Raw genomic sequence first — 21,995 nt, 5'->3', positions numbered from 1 at the left:
GAATACTTGATACCAGGAAAAAAGATCAAACCCCCATCTCTAAATTGCAACTCAGACTATATATATATATATATATATATATATATATATATATATATATATATATATATATTCACTGAAAAAACCATAGGTTATAGACCATATATAGTTAGGAATTAGCATTTAAAAAACCTTATTTTACTTACACAAAACCATTGAAATTCCATATATAGTTCGTTGCACTAACTATATATCGCGCACCCGCAATCCACTGCTGATGATGTCACATATTACATCATTCACGACATGGTCAGTGACATCACTGATGACATCTCAAATGACATCACTGATGACATCACTGATGACATCATCCAGTGACTCTGTGTTTCTGTAAAGTTTAAATATGTTTGATATATTGAAGAATGAGTGGATGTATATGTGTCTGGATGAAGGATTTAGTAGGTGCGTGACTGACTGTATGAGTGAGTGAATAAATGTGTCGTACTAAATGCATGGGTTAGTGACTAAACTGTCTGAATGTGTGCATCAGTATGTCTGTTGTGATGTAAACTGCTGCATGTGTTGATCATTAGCTATACGAGAGGCTATATGTGTTATTGATTGGTTGCCCAAGTATTTGTATGGGAGATTGAGTTTGTGTGGGGGTGGCTGGGAGGTGTGTGACTGTGCATAGATGTGTGAGCAGTTGATTCACTAGGTGTATGAGTTCAAGAGTGCATGTGGAAAAAGCTACATGGGCGGTTGACTGTGTGCATGAGTGTATTGATGAGTGAATGGATATCTCAATGCTACATGTCATAGTAAGTACATATGTAAAACACAGTACATGTGAGAGTTGGCATATATAAATAACTGTGCATGAGAGCCACTGAATGCGTGAGTGGCTGTATGGATCATTGTGAACTTGTATCAGGGATTGTATAAGAGAGTAAATATGTGTTAGTATATGTTTGAATAAGTAAGGTGTGTTAAACTGTATAGTTGAGGAAATGGAGGTGAGATTGTTTCTTTGCATGACTGACTAGGTGTGTGAGTAACTCCATGGATGAGTGACAGTGTGTGAGTGTCTGTATACACTGAGTGTATCTAAGGTTATATTAGAGTCTGAAGAGGTTTATCGTATTAGCACAAGAATGATGTCAAATGAGATGTCATCAGTGATGTCATCAGTGATGTCATTTGAGATGTCATCAGTGATGTCACTGACCATGTCATGAATGATGTAATATGTGACATCATCAGTAGTGGATTGCGGGTGCGCGATATATAGTTAGTGCAACTAACTATATATGGAATTTCAATGGTTTTGTGTAAGTAAAATAAGGTTTTTTAAATGCTAATTCCTAACTATATATGGTCTATAACCTATGGTTTTTTCAGTGAATTTTCAAGGTTTTTTAAATGCTAATTCCTAACTATATATGGTCTCTAACCTATGGTTTTTTCAGTGAATTTCAATGGTTTTTTAATAGCAAATATCATAAGCTGTCGAATGTCAAGTACGTGGTAAGTAAAAACATTTTCGTGTTCATGCACACTGATCTGCTTTGAATGCTGCCCCCCCTCATTTCTATTAGGAGTACTCTCTCTTTGCAGATAGTGAAGGGTAGTTAACGCAGGCCTTTGCCCCCGCTGTAATCCGTCGTGCCTGCTTCTCTCTCCATTTGATTGATTGTTATCCAAGCATTTACTGTTTTAGAATTGGTTCTCTTTGGTTCATTCTCTATTTACAAACAAGCACAGAGTCGCAATACTCTGTTTAGTCTTTGCAGATAGTGAAAAATCGTGTAAAAAAACAAAAGGGATCGAGCAAAATCAGTAGGCCACTAATGGGATCTCTTTTTGACCTCGCTAAAATAGAAACATTAGGAACAACCCCTCATGAGAAATACGAAACTAGTGAGATGAACTGAACTCCACACCATGATGGCTGCAAGACAGCTCGGCTCCGCCACCCACCACGCCCAAAATAACGATAAACTCTATGCAAATATTACAAATATATACAACACACCAGCAAAGTAACAGGGTAAAACATTTTATTAAATAACTATTTACATAACTATTTTATACTTTTTGTTGCCCGATCCGGCTAGCTCAATCGATCGAGCATGAAACTCATGCACTCTGATAGTTCAAAGTTTTGAGGAGTGCTTGTTAGACTGTCTGAAGCTTATTTGCACCTGCTACAGCTTCACTATTCTCAATGTAAGTGGGGGCTGTTTGAGGACGTGACTGCATTTGAAAACAATGTGATGCGGTGCCTCCCTGAAACGCTTGATGGAGGCCCCCGAGGGACGGTGTGATGGCGCGGACTCGGAGGGGGCGCTTGGCTCCGGCCCCCTCCCCAAGTCGTGTTGCCCTGGTGTGGCCTGAGATCGCCCCCGACATAGGTGGCCGGCTTCCGGGGTTAAGCGGAACTTTTTGCCTTTTGGTGACTCTTCCATTCTGGACCTTGTCCCACAATCCGTTTGACCTGAAGACACGCTGTAGTGGGGCGCCCCTTTACCGTTTCAGTTGCCATTCCGCCCGCTTTTGCTACACTGTGCCTCTTCCGCTATTCAGCTGTTTACCGCCCGCTCTTGCGACTACAGCGTTTCGCTCACCATGTAGTTGAGTTGCTCCCGCTCTTGCGGTGCAGCGATAGGCGGCTGCCACAGGACTCTCAAAATGGCGGCCGGCTCTTCAGATTTGGGCGTGGTCCACTAAAATGGCCCTGCGACACCTTGGAACTCGGACGCTTGTCTGCTAGGGCTTGGGCTCCATTCTCGAAAGCGTCCCCTCAGCCTTGAAGATTCTACAAAAGTCTTGGGGGCCCCGGACTCCCGCAGGCTTCTGGTGGGGAGCGGCTGCCATGATTGCTCGTGGAATGGCCACGACGGAGCTACGAGATGGTGGTGCTCTCATGCTGACGCCAGCTTCAGTCTGAAACATCCAGAAACACTGTAGACTACCAATTCGATCAGTTCCGGTAGCGCCCCAACGTGACCCGGTAGAGAAGAACTTGCCCTCCCCTCTTTGACTGATGGTTCTTGTTGCCTGTCCCTTCTGTTGTCATTTAACAGAACTATTTAGCCTGCTGAAAGGGGTTGTGTTCCGACCGCTGGTTGGTGGAGACATTTTGACTATATTCTGGACCTGCGTTGTCGCGTAATGCGTCATATGACGCGCCGCGTTAGCGCATCCGGAAGTGCTCCGATGCGCGAAGCGCAGCTTCCCAGAAGCGATCCGGGACGCGGCGCGCAGCGCGTAACGTAAGCATAACAGGTCATGTGACTTGTTAATAAAACTTTTCATTGGTTCATTTTACTTTTCTTATTCTAATGATGAAAGGCTTGGTCATATGACCTAAAAATTACACTTTTTATTACTTTTGAACATTATTTTTTCTTAAACATATATGTTATAATGTTCCAGGCTAATGTACTTTCCCGGAAAATTTACAACTGTCCTGCAAGTAAAATATATTCCTTTTTCGAGAAAAAGGGCGTTTCTTCGTCCCATGACGGAGCCGTTGAGCAAAAGAGGCTCGGCCTGCTATCTTAGTCGCCGATACGCCTGAATATCAGATTCTTATCGATCACTTTATTTTGCAGGAGTAGAAAACACAACAGCCCTTGACCATTTATCTTTACTGCGTACCTGCGTATTATACCTTTTACCCTTCATGTAATTGGACTGCTTTATTTCACTTGCCTTTTACTGATTCGAAAACAGTGACTATTATTAAAAACTTTACCAATGTAAATACTACTACCATGTTTTCTTTTAAAAACCTTTATTGTGAAAATGTCAGTATACAAATACGGGCCTATAACCACGTGGGCCGGCCACGGAGCAAACTGTAATCGTATATGATGAGGAGACATTTACACTGTAGAGGAACGTAACGGGCGGGCCATTAGGTTGCAAGAACTAAGGTGTCTAACAGTTGCGGAATCGGTGGACGTACATTTTATAATTAAAAAACGACAGGGCCAGTTACAATAAAATTATCTAGATATACATTTGCGGGCAAGTACCATGGGTGACGTTAATTCGAACTTTGAATAGTACAGTAATCAATAACACATCAGAACTTAATATCAATAGGGATGTCGAAATATTCAATCAATTCACGTCCCCGCCCGCCATGTGCTTCAAAACTGCATACGTATCTCGTGATATCAAGGTTGTGGAACCAGTACACAACAAGGAGTTACGAGTCCCATTTATTCCGGCGCCATTTTGGGCGAGGACGGGCAGGTCCAGGATATAGTCAAAATGTCTCCACCAACCATCGACTATGATGATGTTCATATGCTGTATTTATTAGAGTAACACTCATCTGTCCACATGAAATTTATTTGCCACAATTACCATAACTATATTTTTTTTCGGTTCCTCTGGAGAGTACATCGTGGCAGATGAGGCAGGTAACGTACCGGGCATTTACCTTTTTTGCATGTAGAGGAAAGGAAAAAAAATTCGAGCGTCCGAGTTCTAAGGTGTCCCAGGGCCATTTTAGTGGACCAGGCCCAAATCCAAAGAACAGGCCGCCATTTTGAGAGTCCTGTTGCAGCCGCCTGTCGCTGTAGCAGCAAGAGCGGGCTAAACTCAGCTAGACGGCGCTCCATTGAAGTAACATAGACTTGCTGAGGATCTTTCATCTTTTCAACACACACCAGTGCGGCAACTTGCTAGACACCACCTCGGTGCCATCCTGATCTCGGCGCCCCACTGCAGATGAAGTGCCTCCACATGGAGGGAGAGACTCGTTTGCGCCGCCTCCCCCCCGCTTCTCAGAACTCTCAACTATGACACCACCTCGGTGCCATCCGGATCTTGGCGCCTTGTGCTGGTTCCGGCCTATTCACACATCGGTCCGCTACTGACGCCGCCTCATCTTGGGGGCGACGCACAGCATCACATTGCTTTCCAATGCAGTCAGATCCTCAAACAGCCCCCACTGACTGACGCGAACTCACAGGCCAACGGGGCGCCCAATGCCGACTTTCGGCACAGCATTGTAGGATGGCCACACCAGTGCGGCAACTTGCTGGACACCACCTCGGTGCCATCTGGATCTTGGCGCGTTGTGCTGCCTTCGGCCTATTCGCACATCGGTCCGCTACTGACGCCGCCTCATCTTGGGGGCGACGCACAGCATCACATTGCTTTCCAATGCAGTCAGATCCTCAAACAGCCCCCACTGACTGACGCGAACTCACAGGCCAACGGGGCGCCCCACGCCGACTTTCGGCGCAGCATTGTAGGATGGCAACACCAGTGCGGCAACTTGCTGGACACCACCTCGGTGCCATCCGGATCTTGGCGCGTTGTGCTGCCTTCGGCCTATTCGCACATCGGTCCGCTACTGACGCCGCCTCATCTTGGGGGCGACGCACAGCATCACATTGCTTTCCAATGCAGTCAGATCCTCAAACAGCCCCCACTGACTGACGCGAACTCACAGGCCAACGGGGCGCCCCACGCCGACTTTCGGCGTAGCATTGTAGGATGGCCACACCAGTGCGGCAACTTGCTGGACACCACCTCGGTGCCATCCGGATCTTGGCGCGTTGTGCTGCCTTCGGCCTATTCGCACATCGGTCCGCTACTGACGCCGCCTCACATGCCAACGGATTTTCTACGCTTTTTATAGCCCTATGCCGCATAACAGGTCATGTGACTTGTTTATAAAACTTTTCATTGGTTCATTTTACTTTTGGTTTCCTAATGATGGAAGGCTTGATCATATGACCTAAAAATACACTTTTCATTGGATTAAAACATTTTTTTTTCCCAAACGATGAAAGCCCCACCTTGTTTCTGGATGTTTCAGACTGAAGCTGGCGTCAGCATGAAAGCACCACCATCTCGTGGCTCCGTCGTGGTCATTCCGCGAGCAATCATGGCAGCCGCTCCCCACCGGAAGCCTGCAGGAGTCGGTGGCCCCCATGACTTTTGTAGAATCTTCAAGGCTGAGGGGACGCTTTCGAGAATGGGGTCCAAGACCTAGTAGACAAGCGTCCGAGTTCCAAAGTGTCCCAGGGCCATTTCAGTGGACCAGGCCCAAAAAGGAAAGAGCCTGCCGCCATTTTGAGAGTCCTGTGGCAGCCGCCTATCGCTGCACCGCAAGAGTGGGCGCAACTCAGCTGAATGGCGGATTTTGGCACAGTGTACCAAAAGCGGGCGGAATGGCAACTGAAACGGTAAAGGGGCGCCCCACTACAGCAGACGAGCCTCCACCTGGGGAGGCCCGTTCACGCCGCCTCACCCCCCCCCCCCCGAGGCGCCCCACGCCGTTATTCGGAGCAGCATTGTAGGATACCAAAACCAGTGCGGCAACTTACTGGACATCACCTGGGTGCCATCCACATCTCAGCGCGTTCTGCTGCCTTGGGACTATTCGCACAACAGACCGCTACTGACGAGGCCTCCCCCCGCACCCCCCGGGACGCCCCACGGAATGGCAACTGAAACGGTAAAGGGGCGCCCCACTACAGCAGACGAGCCTCCACCTGGGGAGGCCCGTTCACGCCGCCTCACCCCCCCCCCCCCCCCCCGGGGCGCCCCACGCCGTTATTCGGAGCAGCATTGTAGGATACCAAAACCAGTGCGGCAACTTACTGGACATCACCTGGGTGCCATCCACATCTCAGAGCGTTCTGCTGCCTTGGGACTATTCGCACAACAGACCGCTACTGACGAGGCCTCCCCCCGCACCCCCGGGACGCCCCACGCCGTTTTTCGGAGGATACCAAAAACCAGTGCGGCACCCAGGTAACATCACCTGGGTGCCGTCAGAACTCAGCACGTTGTGCTGCCTTGGGACTATTCGCACAAAACACAGCTACTGACCATTGTTGCTTCTTTTTTTAAAAAAATGTTTAAATGTATTTACTGTTTTTGTTGCGTTGTATATATTTATAAGTTATTAAAGTTTTATAATCCTACTACTTTGTTGGAGTGCTATATATTTTTAATGTGACACATAATTGTAAAAACTTTGATGTACAAAGAGGCATCCCTAGAATCTTCCGCTTCAGGCTCGGTCCCCTCCCCAATCACAATACAGGATGGTTTTCAGATAGTAGGAACGCGTGTGGTGTGACGGATCTCATCGGGTGGGGGCCTTGATCTACTGTAACTCCTTTGAAGAGGGGTGATTCTTTACAGCTGGGGGCATAAACTACATCTGCATGGCTAGGTGATAGCCTGGGACCGGCCTGGACAATCGGACACAGAGGAAGAGGAGTGTCAGAGGGTGCAGTATTGAATAGGGCGAAAGGGAGGTGTCGGGCAGGCACAGGGTGTGATTCTCAAGGAAGAGCAGCGCAGATGGGGGGAGGTTTATTGCCCATGCATAAGACAGAGAGCGGGGGTGACCAGTGCCTGGGGGAGATGCTTGCGAGGGTGGGGAGCCATGCTAAGGATCGACAGCGTGCAGAGAGTGGGTCTGGTCAAGGCATCTAAAATGGCTGCCGTGCACGACAAAAGTGTGGCATTTGAAAAAAGGCAAGATGGCGCAGACAATGTTTATCAACACTTCCTGATTTCCTTCGAATCGAACGTTAACAGACGTTATCTCTCCCACACTACCGGTCCCCCTGGGCTTAAACGCCGAGATGGTAGGGACTGCATCCCGTGGAGATAGGCCGAGACGTCACTCAGCAAAAAAAAAAAAAAAAAAAAGTCTATAAACATACAATAAGTTAAAAGTCAATCATTCTTGTTTCCTTGTAGTACGCTCCCCAGTCCGCTTTCCGTTACGCGTACCGGGCGCACCCCACGATAAAAAACGATTTATTTTTTTTATTTTTTTTTCCCCGCGTGGCCCTTTTAAAGCCTCCACATCAAACCTAGGGGGTCAGGGAGGATCTACTATGCCCCCTTATGGTCATTTGCCCCTTCGCTTTGGCCTCCTCTTGTCTCTCGATCCTACCGAGAGACAAGATGGCGGCCGCTACGGACTGTTTGGAATGTTGACAGACACCGGAGAGCCAATCAGCTTCGCTTCGCGAAGTTCCGTTACGCGTCAAGTAAGCGAACCGGAGCGCTACCCGGAGCGCTGTTACAGATATATATATTTTTTTGAACGTTAATTTCTCAAAATCCACCGGAGCACATATCTTGAGACCTAGCAAAGGCACATCGGGCTAACAGTCCCTACAATTTTGCCAAGTTTCGTGCAAATCCATTCAGCCATTCGGGCTAAAAGTGAGGCCAACCGCCCTATGGAAAAATGAATGGGAAAAACGCGTTTAGGGACCCCCCTTTTTTCTCGGCCCCCCCTTGACGAACCCCCCCCCCCCAAATTTTCAGGGGCTGCTCAGAAACAAAATGTTCCATTTTCCTGAAAATTTCAGCCAATTCTTTGGACCACGAGGGGGGTTCGTCGAACACTTTGGGTCCATGCCTGGAGGCTGTAGCGGGGTGGATGCAACTTTCCCACCTCAAGCTTAATGGGGAGAAGACCGAGATCATGGTGCTTGGTAATTCCTCCCCTACCTCCTTCCTGGATGACTGGCCTCTGTGTCTCGGTACTCCCCCTCCTCCTAAAGAGCAGATAAAGAGTCTGGGAGTCTGGTTGGACAGAGCGCTAGACTTCTCGTCCCAAGCTACTATCACTGCCTCGGTATGCGTGGGGCTAATGAAAATGCTCCGGAAAGTGCTCCCCCTGCTCCCATTCCAGGCGAGGAGGGTCATGGTCCAGGCCCTGATTCTCTCCCACCTGGACTACGGAAATGTTTTATATCTTGGGGCCCCGGCAACAGTGACAAAAAAACTGCAGGTCACTCAAAACTGCGCCGCCCGCCTACTGTTTAATATTCCTCGCTGGCAGTCGGCGAGAACTGCCCTAAAGGAGCTTCACTGGCTTCCAGTGGCCTCAAGAACATTATTCAAGGCCATGTGCATCCTGCACAAATCCCTTCATCAAACTGGCCCGGCAGTACTGTACCCTCTAATACCGCCGTATGTGCCACTTAGATCCCTACGTTCAGCCTCACTGCACCTGGCAACTAAAGTAAAAATCAAGAGAGCCAGATGGGGCGGCCGCTCTTTCACCTATTCAGCGGCTAAGGCATGGAACTCCCTGCCCCTGTCCCTCAGGAAAAACAGCAACCTGATGTCATTTAGGAGGGATTTGAAAACCCATCTGTTCTCAAAAGCGCACTAATCCCTCCCTGCAGTCGCACACAGAATTCAGTCTCTAGCGCTGCGAGGCCTTCGGGTGGTTATGCGCTATACAAATGGAATTTTCAATTCAATTCCGTCCACAAACGCCAAAGTTATTAGACATAGAATTTTCAATAATCCCATAGAGAAAAAATCCTAACTATATATACCGCACGCGGGTATCGGAGCACCCCGCTTACATCCAGCAACACCTCCCTTGTGGAACACAAAGAAGTACGCAGCACATCGGACTTTGAAAATAACAGGCGCTTTATTCGTGCAAAGCTTCAGAATGGCAACAGATTCAATCCTGACGCGTTTCAACTCTCGTGCAGCCTTGTTCACAGGTGAGCCAAGTAGATAATGAAGGTGTGACTTAAATTCTGTCCGCTTTTAAAGGGCTACAGCGTCTCTCTGTAGTCTTTTCATGACTGCAATGTCCATAATGCACTGGGAAAGCAACCTTTGCAACTTATTAATGCCCTATTGTTCAAGCCTTCAGTTCCGTTTTTCACTCCAATATTTATTTCTGGAGCAAATGTAGGCTTCATGTCATGCTTCCAAATATACACGTGATTTCCCATGCATCCAAAATGCTCGAAATATCTTGATACCCAATATTAAACATATTGTCCTATATATATATGTATATATATATATAAAGGTTTATGTGATGTTCTAGTTAGGAATTGTAATAAGTTACATTTGAAAAAACCTTGGACGTTCAGTGAAAAAACTAACAAAACCACTGAAATTCAAGCACTATAGGTATCTCAAGTACATATAACTCGCGCCGCCGCCATGCACAATGTTATCAAGAATATAATTTCAGATGTTGCAATGATAGTATCAATATCATTGAATGAACCATGAGTGATTTAATTTGTGAGGTAATTAGTGCATTGCTAGGGTCTGAGTTAATGTTGCTTTAATTAATTTCGGGCACAAGTTGCTTGAGACAATTATATCAGGTGAATTTCAGAAGTTTTGGTAATTCAAAATCGTATTTTTTAACTGACATTTACAGATAATCCATTTAACCTCTATTTTTCAGTGAATTTCTAGGTTTTTATTACTGTAAAGTAAGATTTAATTCGCCATGCGCGGAGAAGTGTCAGGTGGAGGGCTTGGCAACGCACACAGATAAATATATTATGTACCAATATAAAGGGTGTCATTTTAAGTAAGGCAGAACACTAAAATATTGGAAGTGGGCCTATTGGCTTTATCAGGGGTTCAGCATATCAACCTATGTAAAACTTGTCTGTGTGAAATAGTCACCAATAATCATAATAATAACGTAAAAACACTTAGCAATGTTTAATGAAAGTAGTTGTCATAAAACATTTTCAATAAAGGCTTTTTTCTAAAATATTAATGTCAGTTTTTGTTTATATATTTTTTCAATTTTCAAGCCACAAAATGCAGCCATAGAACCAGCCACAAGAGGTCCCTATGCTTCGGCTGAAGAGCATACAGCTCCAGCTCACAGTGCTTTTAAACAATATGGTAAGCCCTCCTTTGGTCTTGTTTTCAATGATCCAGGACACTCAATGTTTTTTAATGTTGCTAGGAGGCTGATGCACTCCCTTCAGGTCTTTACCAACATTAAAAACTACTTGGTGGCACGAACAGGAATAACCGGAGCCGACGTGAGGGAAGCCATGCGGGATCGCAGACATCGGGCCGGGGTGGGGCGGACCGGTCGCCGGCACTGGAGAACTTTGGAGCAGACGGCGGAGTGGAAGCATGAACACCCGGTACACACAGGAGTGTTAATCGATAAAGACATTGAAGGTTGGGTCGTGCTTGGACAATGGACTGAAGGACTCCAAAGAGGGCAGGGGAGCCGCCTGCTCCGAGGGGCCCTTCACCCCAGCTAGCAAGTACACTGTTCTTGGGATGGGTAAAGCACTCTGCTAAGTTGGGGGGGGGGGGGGGGGCGGGCGGTTCGATGTCCGTTAAGCAGGGAGGCAGGGAGGGGGAGGCAAGGGGGGCAGTTATGTTGTTTTTCAAGTTCTATAGGTAGGAGCAAGACACAACACGAGGCGCACACCTTATCCAGGCTTCTGAGGCGAACGGTACTCACGGGTGGGGGGACACCTCTGGAACAAACGTGGGTACAAAGGTAGACATGCACGACTCCCAACCTACTACACCTGATGGTGGGACGCTAAGGTCGACAATCACACCCCTCCGAATGATGACCTGGAATGTAAGAGGGTTTGGAGACAAAATCAAGAGGGGAATAGTATTACACGCCGTGAAAAGACAGGGACCTGCATTAGTTCTTTTGCAGGAAACACACCTCACAGGAGGGGCGTCCAGAGCGCTAGACAGGAGGGGTTATGAAATGGCTGTATACTCGGAATTTACATCGAGCTTCAGGGGAACGGGTATTCTAGTTAGAAAATCATTCCCGTTCATCATCCTAAGTACTAAAACTGACAAACAGGGTTGTTTCGCAGCGATTCAGGGGCAGTGGGAGGGGAGGCTCATGAACATTGTGTCGGTATATATTCCTCCAGCACTCCATTCAGTTACACTGCCAGCACTGGGTGAATTTCTCCTGACTGTACCTGCGGGTGACATAATTATCGGGGGTGACTTCAACGCAACAGTAGACGCTCTAGCAGATAAATTCCCAGCCCGGACCCAAGCCCCCGGACCCTCCCGCTTCCAAAGTTTCTTAGAGGCCTTGGAGCTAGTGGATATATGGAGGCACGCGCACCCAAACGCGAAACAATACACCTACCATTCCACGGTACACAACAGTCTGTCGCGGATAGACTATTTCCTGGTGCTGGGAAACTGCCTACAGCAAGTAGACAGCATAGAAATCCAACCCAGGGGGATATCAGATCACTCCCCAGTACTATTAACTCTCTCCACTCAGGGGAAAACACGTAGAAGGCTCTATCCCATATATGCAACATATCAGGAACTCAGAAAAACAACTAAACACTATTTCGATGAAAACGCGGCATCAGTACAATCTCCCACTATTCTCTGGGAGGCGTACAAGACGGTATTACGAGGACAGGCCATAACGTCCATTACAGGACATAAGCGTGAGAGGCTACAAGAATTGTCCAAGTTAGAATTAGCAGTGCAAGCAGCAAACGTGGCTCATATGGCAGACCCTACGCCTGACACATCCCACACCTTACTTCTACGTCAACAGCAGTATAGAGAACATTTACAACATCAGACGGCTGAGCAGATTACGGCGACCGCACACAGAGTGTACGACATAGGGGATAAGGCGGGGAAAATGCTGGCCTGGTTAGACAAGAGAAGGGGAAGCACCAAGGGGATACAACAGGTACACAATAAGGAGGGAATAGACCAAACACGCCCTGAAGAGATAGTTATGGCCCTTGCAGAACATTTTGAAGCGGTCTACACCCAGACAGAGAAGTGACGGCGGACACAGCACGAGCATCGCTTAGCCACATTGTAACACGAACACTGACACCCGAGGCAGTCACAGAGTTAGAGGCAGATATTACGACTGAGGAAATAAAGCGAGCCATACATGCGGTAAGATCAGGGAAAGCACCGGGACCCAATGGCATACCAATAGAATGTTATAAAACTATGTCCGAAAAACTCAGTGGGCCCTTATTAGCAATGTACACTGAAAGCCTGATAACTGCCGAACTCCCACTAGACCAACGGACTGCGACAACTGTGGCAATCCCAAAGCCCGGAAAGCCACCGGCGGAATGCACGTCCTACCGCCCAATCGCCCTTCTCAATGCGGAAATAAAAATCTTGGCAAAACGTTTAGCTAATAGGCTGATCTCCCACCTCCCACAATTGATAAACCCAGACCAGTCGGGCTTTATGCCCCATAGAAACACCGCCCTCAACCTGAGACGAGTACATGGGGTGTTGGCTAGAGCACCGTCGCAGTCCGCTCCTGCGGTCACACTGGCACTCGATGCGAAAATGGCCTTTGATTGGCCTTTGATATGGTGGAATGGCAATACCTTTTTGAGGTCCTGTCTCACATGGGGTTTGGTCCTATCTTTTTTTAGCATGGGTTCGACTGCTGTACACCAATCCCATAGCCCAGGTCGTGGCAAACGGCCATATTTCCCCTAGGTTCCCCCTAGCGAGAGGCACTCGACAGGGTTGCCCCTTATCGCCGCTACTCTTTGCGATAGCGTTAGAACCCCTGGCGACACTGATACGCTCGACCCCCCTATTGTGAGGGATCACCTGGGCGGAGGGGTGGGAGGATCGGCTCTCACTCTACGCAGATGACATGCTAGTATACCTGACAGACCCGGACCGAGGCATACCGGAACTCCTGGCTCTCTGTGATACACAGGGGAAAACCTCGGGCTACACCATAACCTGGGCAAAATCTGAGCTGTATGTGCTACGGGGACCACCGCCCCGATCTTGGTACTGACTGCCCTCTATGACTAGCGGGGACCTCTTTTAAGTACCTAGGCATACACGTCACCGGGGACCCAGAGGAATTCTTTGACAAGAATCTGAAACCACCGTTAGAACGGTTGAAACACGATGTTAAATATTGGGCGACATTACCTTTGACACTATTGGGTAGAGCGGCACTATACAAAATGAAGGCGCTACCAAGATTTCTCTATGTCCTAGATAATACGCCCTACCCGATACCACCCAGGTACTTCAGGCAGGTATCAGAGTTGGTGTCCAACCTGCTCTGGAGCAATCGCCCGGCAGGCATAGCGCAGGCTAAAATGAACAAGAGTTGGTATGAAGGAGGGATCGCATTGCCGAACCTACAATTGTATTACTGGGCAGCACAATTAAAGACCATCAACCAATGGCTTCACACTCCCCAGGACGACCCAGCATATAATGCCAACAGGGCGCAGTTGGGTACCAACAGTATGCTAGCAACTCTATACGACAAAAGCCTCACAAACAAGATGGTGGGACCCACAAAACTTACAATCATATTGTGGTATACAGCACAGGCTAAATTAGGGTGGAAAGGACGAATCACCAAGCTCACCCCACTATGGGACACTAAAGCCTTGGGGCGATTGAGGCACAGTAAGGGTTTCACACAATGGGACAACATCGGTATATCAACAGTGGGAGACTTATGGGACAAGGGAACAGTGATCCCCTTTACTCAGCTGCGACAGCAATACGAGTTAGGAATGACTGAATCATATAGATATGTGCAGATTAGGCATGCACTGCTTACAGCCATACCACCTGACTCGGAGGTCCCAGAGGCATCCCCCCAGGAAGACCGCCTCCTCACGGACTATATGCAACAATGAGCTACATCGCTCACATATCGCAAATTGATCAATAACCTTCCGGACCCTACATTAAAGCTGAGAGAGAAATGGGTAGCAGAAGTAGGAGACATGGACGATTCCGAATGGAACGAGGCACTGGCTTTACCGAAGAAGGTGGGCATATCGGCTAAGTTCCGTCTAGTGCAACATAAGATTCTACACAGGATGTACTACACGAGAACAACTCTACACAAAATACAGCGGGCACAACACCCCTACTGTCTACGCGGGTGTGGGGAGGAGGAAACGTTTATGCATACAATATGGGAATGTCCTCGTATAATAGAGTACTGGAGGCAAATAATGCACACCATATCCCAAACAATGGAGCTGTCCCTTGTCCCTGAGCCACGTAAATGCCTGTTGAATATATGGGAACCGAACAATCTCACCAGACATGGTCAAACCTGGTCAACGATAGGCATGATAAAAGCGAAAAGAGACATAGCTCAGAAATGGGTTGCAGCAGATGCCCCCACGTTAGCACAGTGGTTTACGAACATGGATAGGGTGATGATTACGGAACGGGCGGTCTATACAGCAAGGGCAAGCCCACGCAGATGGAACAAGATATGGACCCTATGGAACGTCTTTAGGGGGGAGATCTGCGAACCACTGCAGGAGGACGAACAATCAGACTCAGATGAAGATGATGATGAGGAGTGGGACAGGGTGAGGTGGAGTAGACAGACTCAGAGACTTGAACCACAGCCAAAGGCACGCAACACAGGCAGGTGGGGTATACGAGGCCTGCTTGCCTAAACCAATGAGGCACTCAGATTGGCATGCCCACTCAAATGTATGTTCTACACTAAACCCGACGATATTAGAGACATGTGTCCACCCACAAGTAATAGGTGTCACCTGAACGACTGGACTAGTGTTGTGCCCTAATTACTGGGTCTGCTACGCTGTATGTTCTCTGTTAGTTTCTTATTTAATAAAGAGTGTTTATATGAAACAAAACATAGACCTATAGGTTATCCGGAACACGAACTGCCTGCTCTGTTTACACTTTACTCTACCACGCCGCCGGACCCCAGGGTTGTCGGCTGAAGGGCTGTGTTACTCCGACAATATTGAATAGAAACTTTACTTAACGCGGCCGGCCCCTGGGGTTGTAGGCTTTTTGTTGTGTTATTTCAGATTTGTACAATAAAGGTCTTTTTAAAAAAAACTACTTGGTGGGGCCTCTGTCCCTTTTGAGACCCCACCAGCTCTTAGCATATTTTATTTTTTTAAAAGCCTTGTAGGGCATTATGGGCCGCTCCCAAACTGGAGCTGTGAAAGTGGAATGAGCAGCTACTCTGCTCATTTCACATTCACTTTTTTAAAACAAATGTACTTTTTTTTTATTATTTGAGAAGGGAGACTGCGGCCCCCCTCCACAAGCCTTCTATTGGCCCCGAGGATACCATTCTCTTGGGCTGATGTTTATTTTTGGGGGACGGAGGGAGCAGCCTCACTCCCGAGACTTCTACAGGCCCAGTTGATCCCATTCTAAGTGCAGATTTCTATTTTTTGTTAATGAGTGAAATAAAGTTTTATTAAAGTGCAAAATAAACTAGATACAGTCACATGTGCAACATTGAAGTGTAATATATATTGAACGAACACAATATTAAAATGTGCACAACGCAGTATGTAGTTTTACCTAGAGTGTCTTTTGCCCTCCTATAGATGGAATATCCAGATTGAAGGATAAGAGTTGACCCCCCACATCATTGATAAAAAGAGAAAACAGCAGCAAAGCTAAGACGCATCCATGCCTAATAAAAGCCCTCATCTCAAAGCTTAGGGTACGTTCTCCTCTAGTGACAAATCTCCATGTGGCTGTGTTGCTGAGATGGAGCTGTTTAACAGCATCTAAGAGTTTTTCACAGGGACATAGATACTGCGGGCTGTGCCAAAGAACTGCTCTGTCCACAGAATCCAACGCCGTTTTGAAGTCAACAAAAGTCAAAAAGAGCGCTGAATTTTTCTAGTGAGCACACTTCAGACACAATTAAGTTTCATAACCTGATAAATTTTGCACTGCTGTTTCTGAAAAACAGCTTGAAACATTGACAAGATGTTTTGATCACCGACTCACAATTCTAATAATATATATATATGTATATATATATATATCAAAACCAAAGTTTACAGAAACGTTATAGTTAGGCTGGAATTTTCACTCATACAGAACTAGTGAAATTCAACAGTTTTAGTTACCTGAGCTAACTATTAACTTACACACCCACAATGCACTGCTTATTACCTCAAATGATACATCACTCACTGCATGGTCAGTGCCACTCAGGGCACCCAGTGACGTCCGGTGGGGACTACGATGGGAGTCTGAAGGCCTCCGTGGTCCTAGCCGGCTCCAGCCTCCTGCGGGAGCCAGCATTGCTTTCAGACACAGGCAGCTCCCTGTGTTTGAAAGCAATTAATCTGTATCCCTGCTTCATTGACAGTGGGAATAGAAACATACAAATGCTCCACTTCCAGCAATCAAGAGCATTTTGTCAGCTCTCGCTTGATGGAACAGAGAATTTGCTGTGACTTTGAGGGAGCGGTAAAGCTCCCACCAAGCCACAGCAAACAGCTATGTCCCGGGGTGGGCACCCGGGGACAAAGCAGGAGCCGACCCTGGGGGGTGGAGGTCCCCAGCGCAACATAATATTACACAGTGTTAAAAAAACTTGCAGGCACCGGAGAGTTGCCCAATGAGGATGGCCAGAAGTTGGAATGCCAAGGATTGGCAGAGCCACCTGTTAGAATCAGCTCAGTTTTGTCAGGGTTCAACTTGAGTTGGTTGTTATTCATCCAGTCACTTATAAAGATCAAAGTAGTTTGAAAGTGGAAAACTGAGGATGCTGATGAGTTGATGTCATAACCAATTGGAGATCAGCATAGTTATACGTCCCAATCCTTCTTACTCTCAAAGATCGAATTAGAGGGAGAAGATACAAATTAAAGAGGAGTGGAGAGAGGGAGGAACCCTGGGGAACCCCACAAGCAAGTCAGTTCCCTCTTGTTGGACGAGAAATTAGCAAGGCGTACTATTTGGAAGCGGTTGCTAAGGAAGGCAGAAAACTAGGTCTTAACCCAGAAAGTAAGGTGTGCTTTTTGTCTACTGGGTAAATCTTTTCAGTAGTTTTTGAGAAATTAAAGTGAAAAATGTACAGATATCTGGACAGTTGGGTTCTCTGGACTCTAGTAGGAGTCCCACGGACTCACAACTTCAAATAACAAAAGAAGCGGATTTGCTTCCAAGGGAGTTTGTGCTCTGATTCGCTAGCCCCACAACATGAAGAGAAATGTTTGGACCGCCATTAATGGACACAGGGATTCTGTCCCTGTGTCCTGAAAATGGAAAAAAGAAAAGAAAAATAGGGTACAAGGGTAGGATACGGTGATGCCACGGAATCTAATCCCCCCCTCCCACCCCTTCGGTGTGGGGTGTTAAGTGACTTCGGTGGGCTGGCTGCGCACAGGCGGTTGGACCCGATGCTAACCCAGGCCACACATGGCCAAAGGCCGTAAGTGGCACAGGGTGGCCTCTTGCGGAGGGTAAAAGGCCAATTTCGAAGTCAGGAACTTGTAAATAGAGAGAGGAATGGACTAAAGATGTCCTTAAGAGAACTCCTGTGCAATGTTGCAAGGCACCCTATCAGTAAAGTGGTTTATAGTTTCCGCATTGACAATAATACCAAGAACATAACTTTTAATGACTTCGGAAAAATGGGCAGCAGCTCAAGTTGGCTTTGCCGTTCAGTTGGCAGGCATCATTATTATCAGATTTTGTAGGTAAATAGAAGAATTCTTCATATTTAGATTTTGGGTTGATGGTGGTTAGAGTTTCACAACTCTAAACATAAGTTTTGAATGACTGCTAGAGCTGTGGAACAAAACTTAAGGTGTAGAAACATTGCTACATGTATGCTGCAACACGCTGTGGACAGATTAAGATTCTCACCATATATTCTCTATCACTCTCGGAGAGTTTCCTTCCATAAATGTCTTGAGAGAATCATGGACCAGAATATTTCATTATCTTCTATTTATGTCTATTTAAGAGGTGCTAATTCATCACAGAGGTCTTTAATTTGGTGAATGCAATTGACTGCTGAAAACCTGCTATACTGGTAATGCATATGGATGGAAGGGTGTTCTTTGGCTTAGTGGCCATGAAATCAATATCATTATTTTTTTTGAGTGTCCCAGAACCAAATTTCCGGACCAAACAATCGGTCTTTTGTATTGCTAAAGGTTCAATAGATGATCAGAGCAATGTTCTTGAATGGGATCATTAGCAGTCATTAAGGAGAACTTGGCGAAAACAAAGTCAACAATGGCACTTTGTAATGTGTGTGGGTTTGGAATAATATTGGGGAGGTTTTCCTGCAGGAGTGATGAGAACATAACTGTAACACCCTTGTTTTCACCCCATTGAGAGCTTTGGCTGTAGAGATTTCCTGTATTAGGCACTGGAACCAAGGATTCTGATGAAGTTTTTAGCATTTAATCAAATATTAGTGAATAACTACAGTTCCTCTGCCGTGCCTACCTTCACAGTCACATCTAACAATGTATTAGAGGGGGCGATAGAAGGAGAGCTTTAATCTTCTCAGAGGTATCACTGAGCCAGGCTTCAGTTTAGACATGGAGTTCTGGCCAAAGGTGATGATTGCATCAGCTACCTCAAATGTGTTCTAATCGTTGGACAAAAAAGCAGCACATTACCATTAAGACAACAAGGTCCAAAAAGGGAAATGAGGGAAAGCAGTTAACTAAAATTAACTAATTTTAACCAGGAATTAAAAAATGGTTACATGCTATAACAAACCCCACACAACGCACAAACGAAATAACAGAACCCTTACCCTCTAGTTTTTTTGTAAGTGCTGCCGACAGGGCAGGGAACAGGTGGCGCAGAACGTTTTCCAGCAAATTCAGGATCAGGGATACAAATCTCAGACAACAAGTCTTTACTGAGCTTAAATCCAAAGTCACTAAAAATAAAAAACAAAAATAAGGTACACACAAAGTCAAGATCCATTGAGAAATTTAAAATATGATAGATATGATATGAGATGCAACAGGTTACAGTTACCATTCATAGTCTTCTCTTGTGCAAGAGCAGTTGGATGTCATTATTGGTCGATCAAAATCTTCACCATTAAAACATGTAGCATGGGGAGTTCTTCTCTTGAAAACTGTTTTGCGTCCCAACAAACAATCATTTCCTCGCTCATCTGAAGGTGACCAGAGCTTATAATCAGTCTCCATACAAGAGACTCCTACAGAAACAGAAACAAAAGGACACTGCTTGGAAAGGTACAATCCTAGGATTGGGTACGGTATATTGCAAAAGAGTCCATAAAAACATTAACTCTCAGGTGTTATTACAGCATATTTTCCATTCAGAATATCTCCTCTTCCAGGCAGTTTAAAACATGGTTCCTATTCGCTACTCAACCATTTTACATACAGCTATTGAACTAACTTTTCAAAGTTATTTTATTATTATTATTATTTTTTCGATGAACAAACTTTATATTACCAGTCATCAGGAGGAGCAAAGATCAAAGTAATAGAGGCAGAAATAGATTGTGCAACCAATGTCACTGTGGAAAACCTTCCAAACAAATGTGCAAAAAGAACATGCTCCTTTCCTTCGGTAACGCCTTTTCTGGTATACTATTAGACCACAGATTCCTTGCCTTCTGAATTTCCCCATACACCTGGCTTGATCCAGAATCTTTTCAGCAATTACCTTGTGCGTCGACAGGTTGCATCTTGCGGCTCCACATCAGATCTGTCTACTCCCTATAGGACATCTGGATCCATACATTCAGGGCTTTAAGTGGGTCTCACCAGGTCTGAGCACCGGCAGTTTTTTTAAAGGAGGCCTCGAAACTGGTCTCTATTGGGCTACGTTTTGTGCCCTGGCACAGATGGTCTGTTTTTTTTCTCCAGACTGCAGTGACAGCAGGCAGAGTCGGATTGGTAAAGCGGGCATTCGGGCAAAGCCCAAGGGGCCGTTGTCCGAGTTCTTCTGTGGGCTGCTTTTTTTAGCAGTCTGGGGTGGCCATTTGGGCGCTGTCTCCATTGTTCGAATACAGCCAGTGGCCCAGTGGGTGTCTGAGTGGCCTTTCTATAGGCAGATGGGCGCTCATTACCTCCGTTTAGCAACAGGTATCACTCCCTTTTGTCTCGCTGGCCGGCCCATTAATGTGTGCACATACTGAGCGGGGGCAGGGGGCCTGAGTAGAAGTGGCCTCACTTGTTTCCAGGTGTGTTTCACCAGTGTAAACTAACGCCTGCATTTTTTTACCCCCCCCCCCTCCTAAAGTTGTTTTATAAGCAGTGATTTGAGGGAAAGCATTATGCAACTGAGGGCCAATTTTTTTTTTTTGCATGCCCGGGCTGATTTTCAATCCCAATCCAACCCTGACAGCAGGCATATTGATGTGTGCGTGCACACACTACTCACTTCTCGCTAGCAGAGAAGTTACGGCATGACGTCTTGTCAGGTGAGCGTTGTAGGGGAAGAGAAATCCTTGAAAGAAAGTCATTTTCTCTCTGGATTTCCCGTCTCTTTTTGAAACTCAGGAGCAGCAACATTGTTGTGTTGTCACCAGGGCTTTAAGTGGGAGCGTTTTCAATATTATATACAACAAGCCATAGTTGCTGCTTATTTGTCTTATGCAACTTACAACCATTGACAAAGCCAATAGTCCTGCCTTGTTGTAGTAATGATGTTACTTGTTGTATCATATATCTGGATGCAATGCCAAACCGCAAAATACAAGTCGGGCTGCACACTATGCTAAGCACAGATTTTTAGCTTATGTGTTTGTAAGCCACGCCCTTAATTACAATGGTCACGCCCCTTTGAGAGACCCCCACCAGTTTTTTCATACCACTGAAAGCCCTGCATATATTCACTATCATGCATGTGAACGTCCATTTTTCTTTCCAATCTCTATCTGCATCGTAGGACGTGGATCCCTGGAAATCAGGTAGTGCAGAGGTTCAGATTTTTCATCTTATTAATGGACAGGACGAGTCAATCAATCAATCAAGCAAGCTTTATTCGACGACTGTCATAAAAGCATATAATACATATAAAATACATCCTTAAAAATGTAATAAATATTATTAAAATTTACAAATTTATAAAAGTAATTGCTACTACAATCATAAAGGGTAAGGTTAAACATGTTACGTAGTCAAAAGCTTTTATCACCCCATAGTTAACATTAAGCTGCCAGCAGTCTGCTTCTAATTGACCACGCCCAACCTAAAAATTTGGCCACAGCTGTGTATACAGGCGGGTTGGTACATGTACGAAGTAATCTCACAGCAACCAACCCACTCCTAGTGCCCAATAATCTGCACACTGGACGTAACCAGATCCGTCGGGGTGCTGCATACACAGGGCATTCAAACAATAGGTGACTGATAGTTTCCGTGGTGGCCGAACAGACTGGACAGGCAGTCTTGCCCCCACTAGTCCACCTATTGGTA

General features: G+C 46.2%; 1 protein-coding gene across 1 annotated transcript in view; it reads right to left on the bottom strand.

Moving 5' to 3' along the window:
• The window catches only part of SORL1 (sortilin related receptor 1), an 852,839-nt gene that overhangs the window by 553,965 nt on the left and 276,879 nt on the right, over nucleotides 1-21,995 (bottom strand). The window contains exons 14-15 of the mRNA XM_078682321.1: nucleotides 19,576-19,762; nucleotides 19,346-19,474 (exon numbers count right to left, since the gene is read on the bottom strand). Coding sequence (XP_078538447.1) covers nucleotides 19,346-19,474; nucleotides 19,576-19,762 — 316 coding nt within the window. The remainder of the gene's footprint in view (nucleotides 1-19,345; nucleotides 19,475-19,575; nucleotides 19,763-21,995) is intronic.

Source organism: Lissotriton helveticus, chromosome 3_1, assembly GCF_964261635.1.
Source record: "Lissotriton helveticus chromosome 3_1, aLisHel1.1, whole genome shotgun sequence".
Lineage (NCBI taxonomy): Eukaryota > Metazoa > Chordata > Amphibia > Caudata > Salamandridae > Lissotriton > Lissotriton helveticus.
The sequence above is the reverse complement of the archived record's forward strand: the minus strand, read 5'-3'. Positions and strand labels throughout refer to the sequence as shown.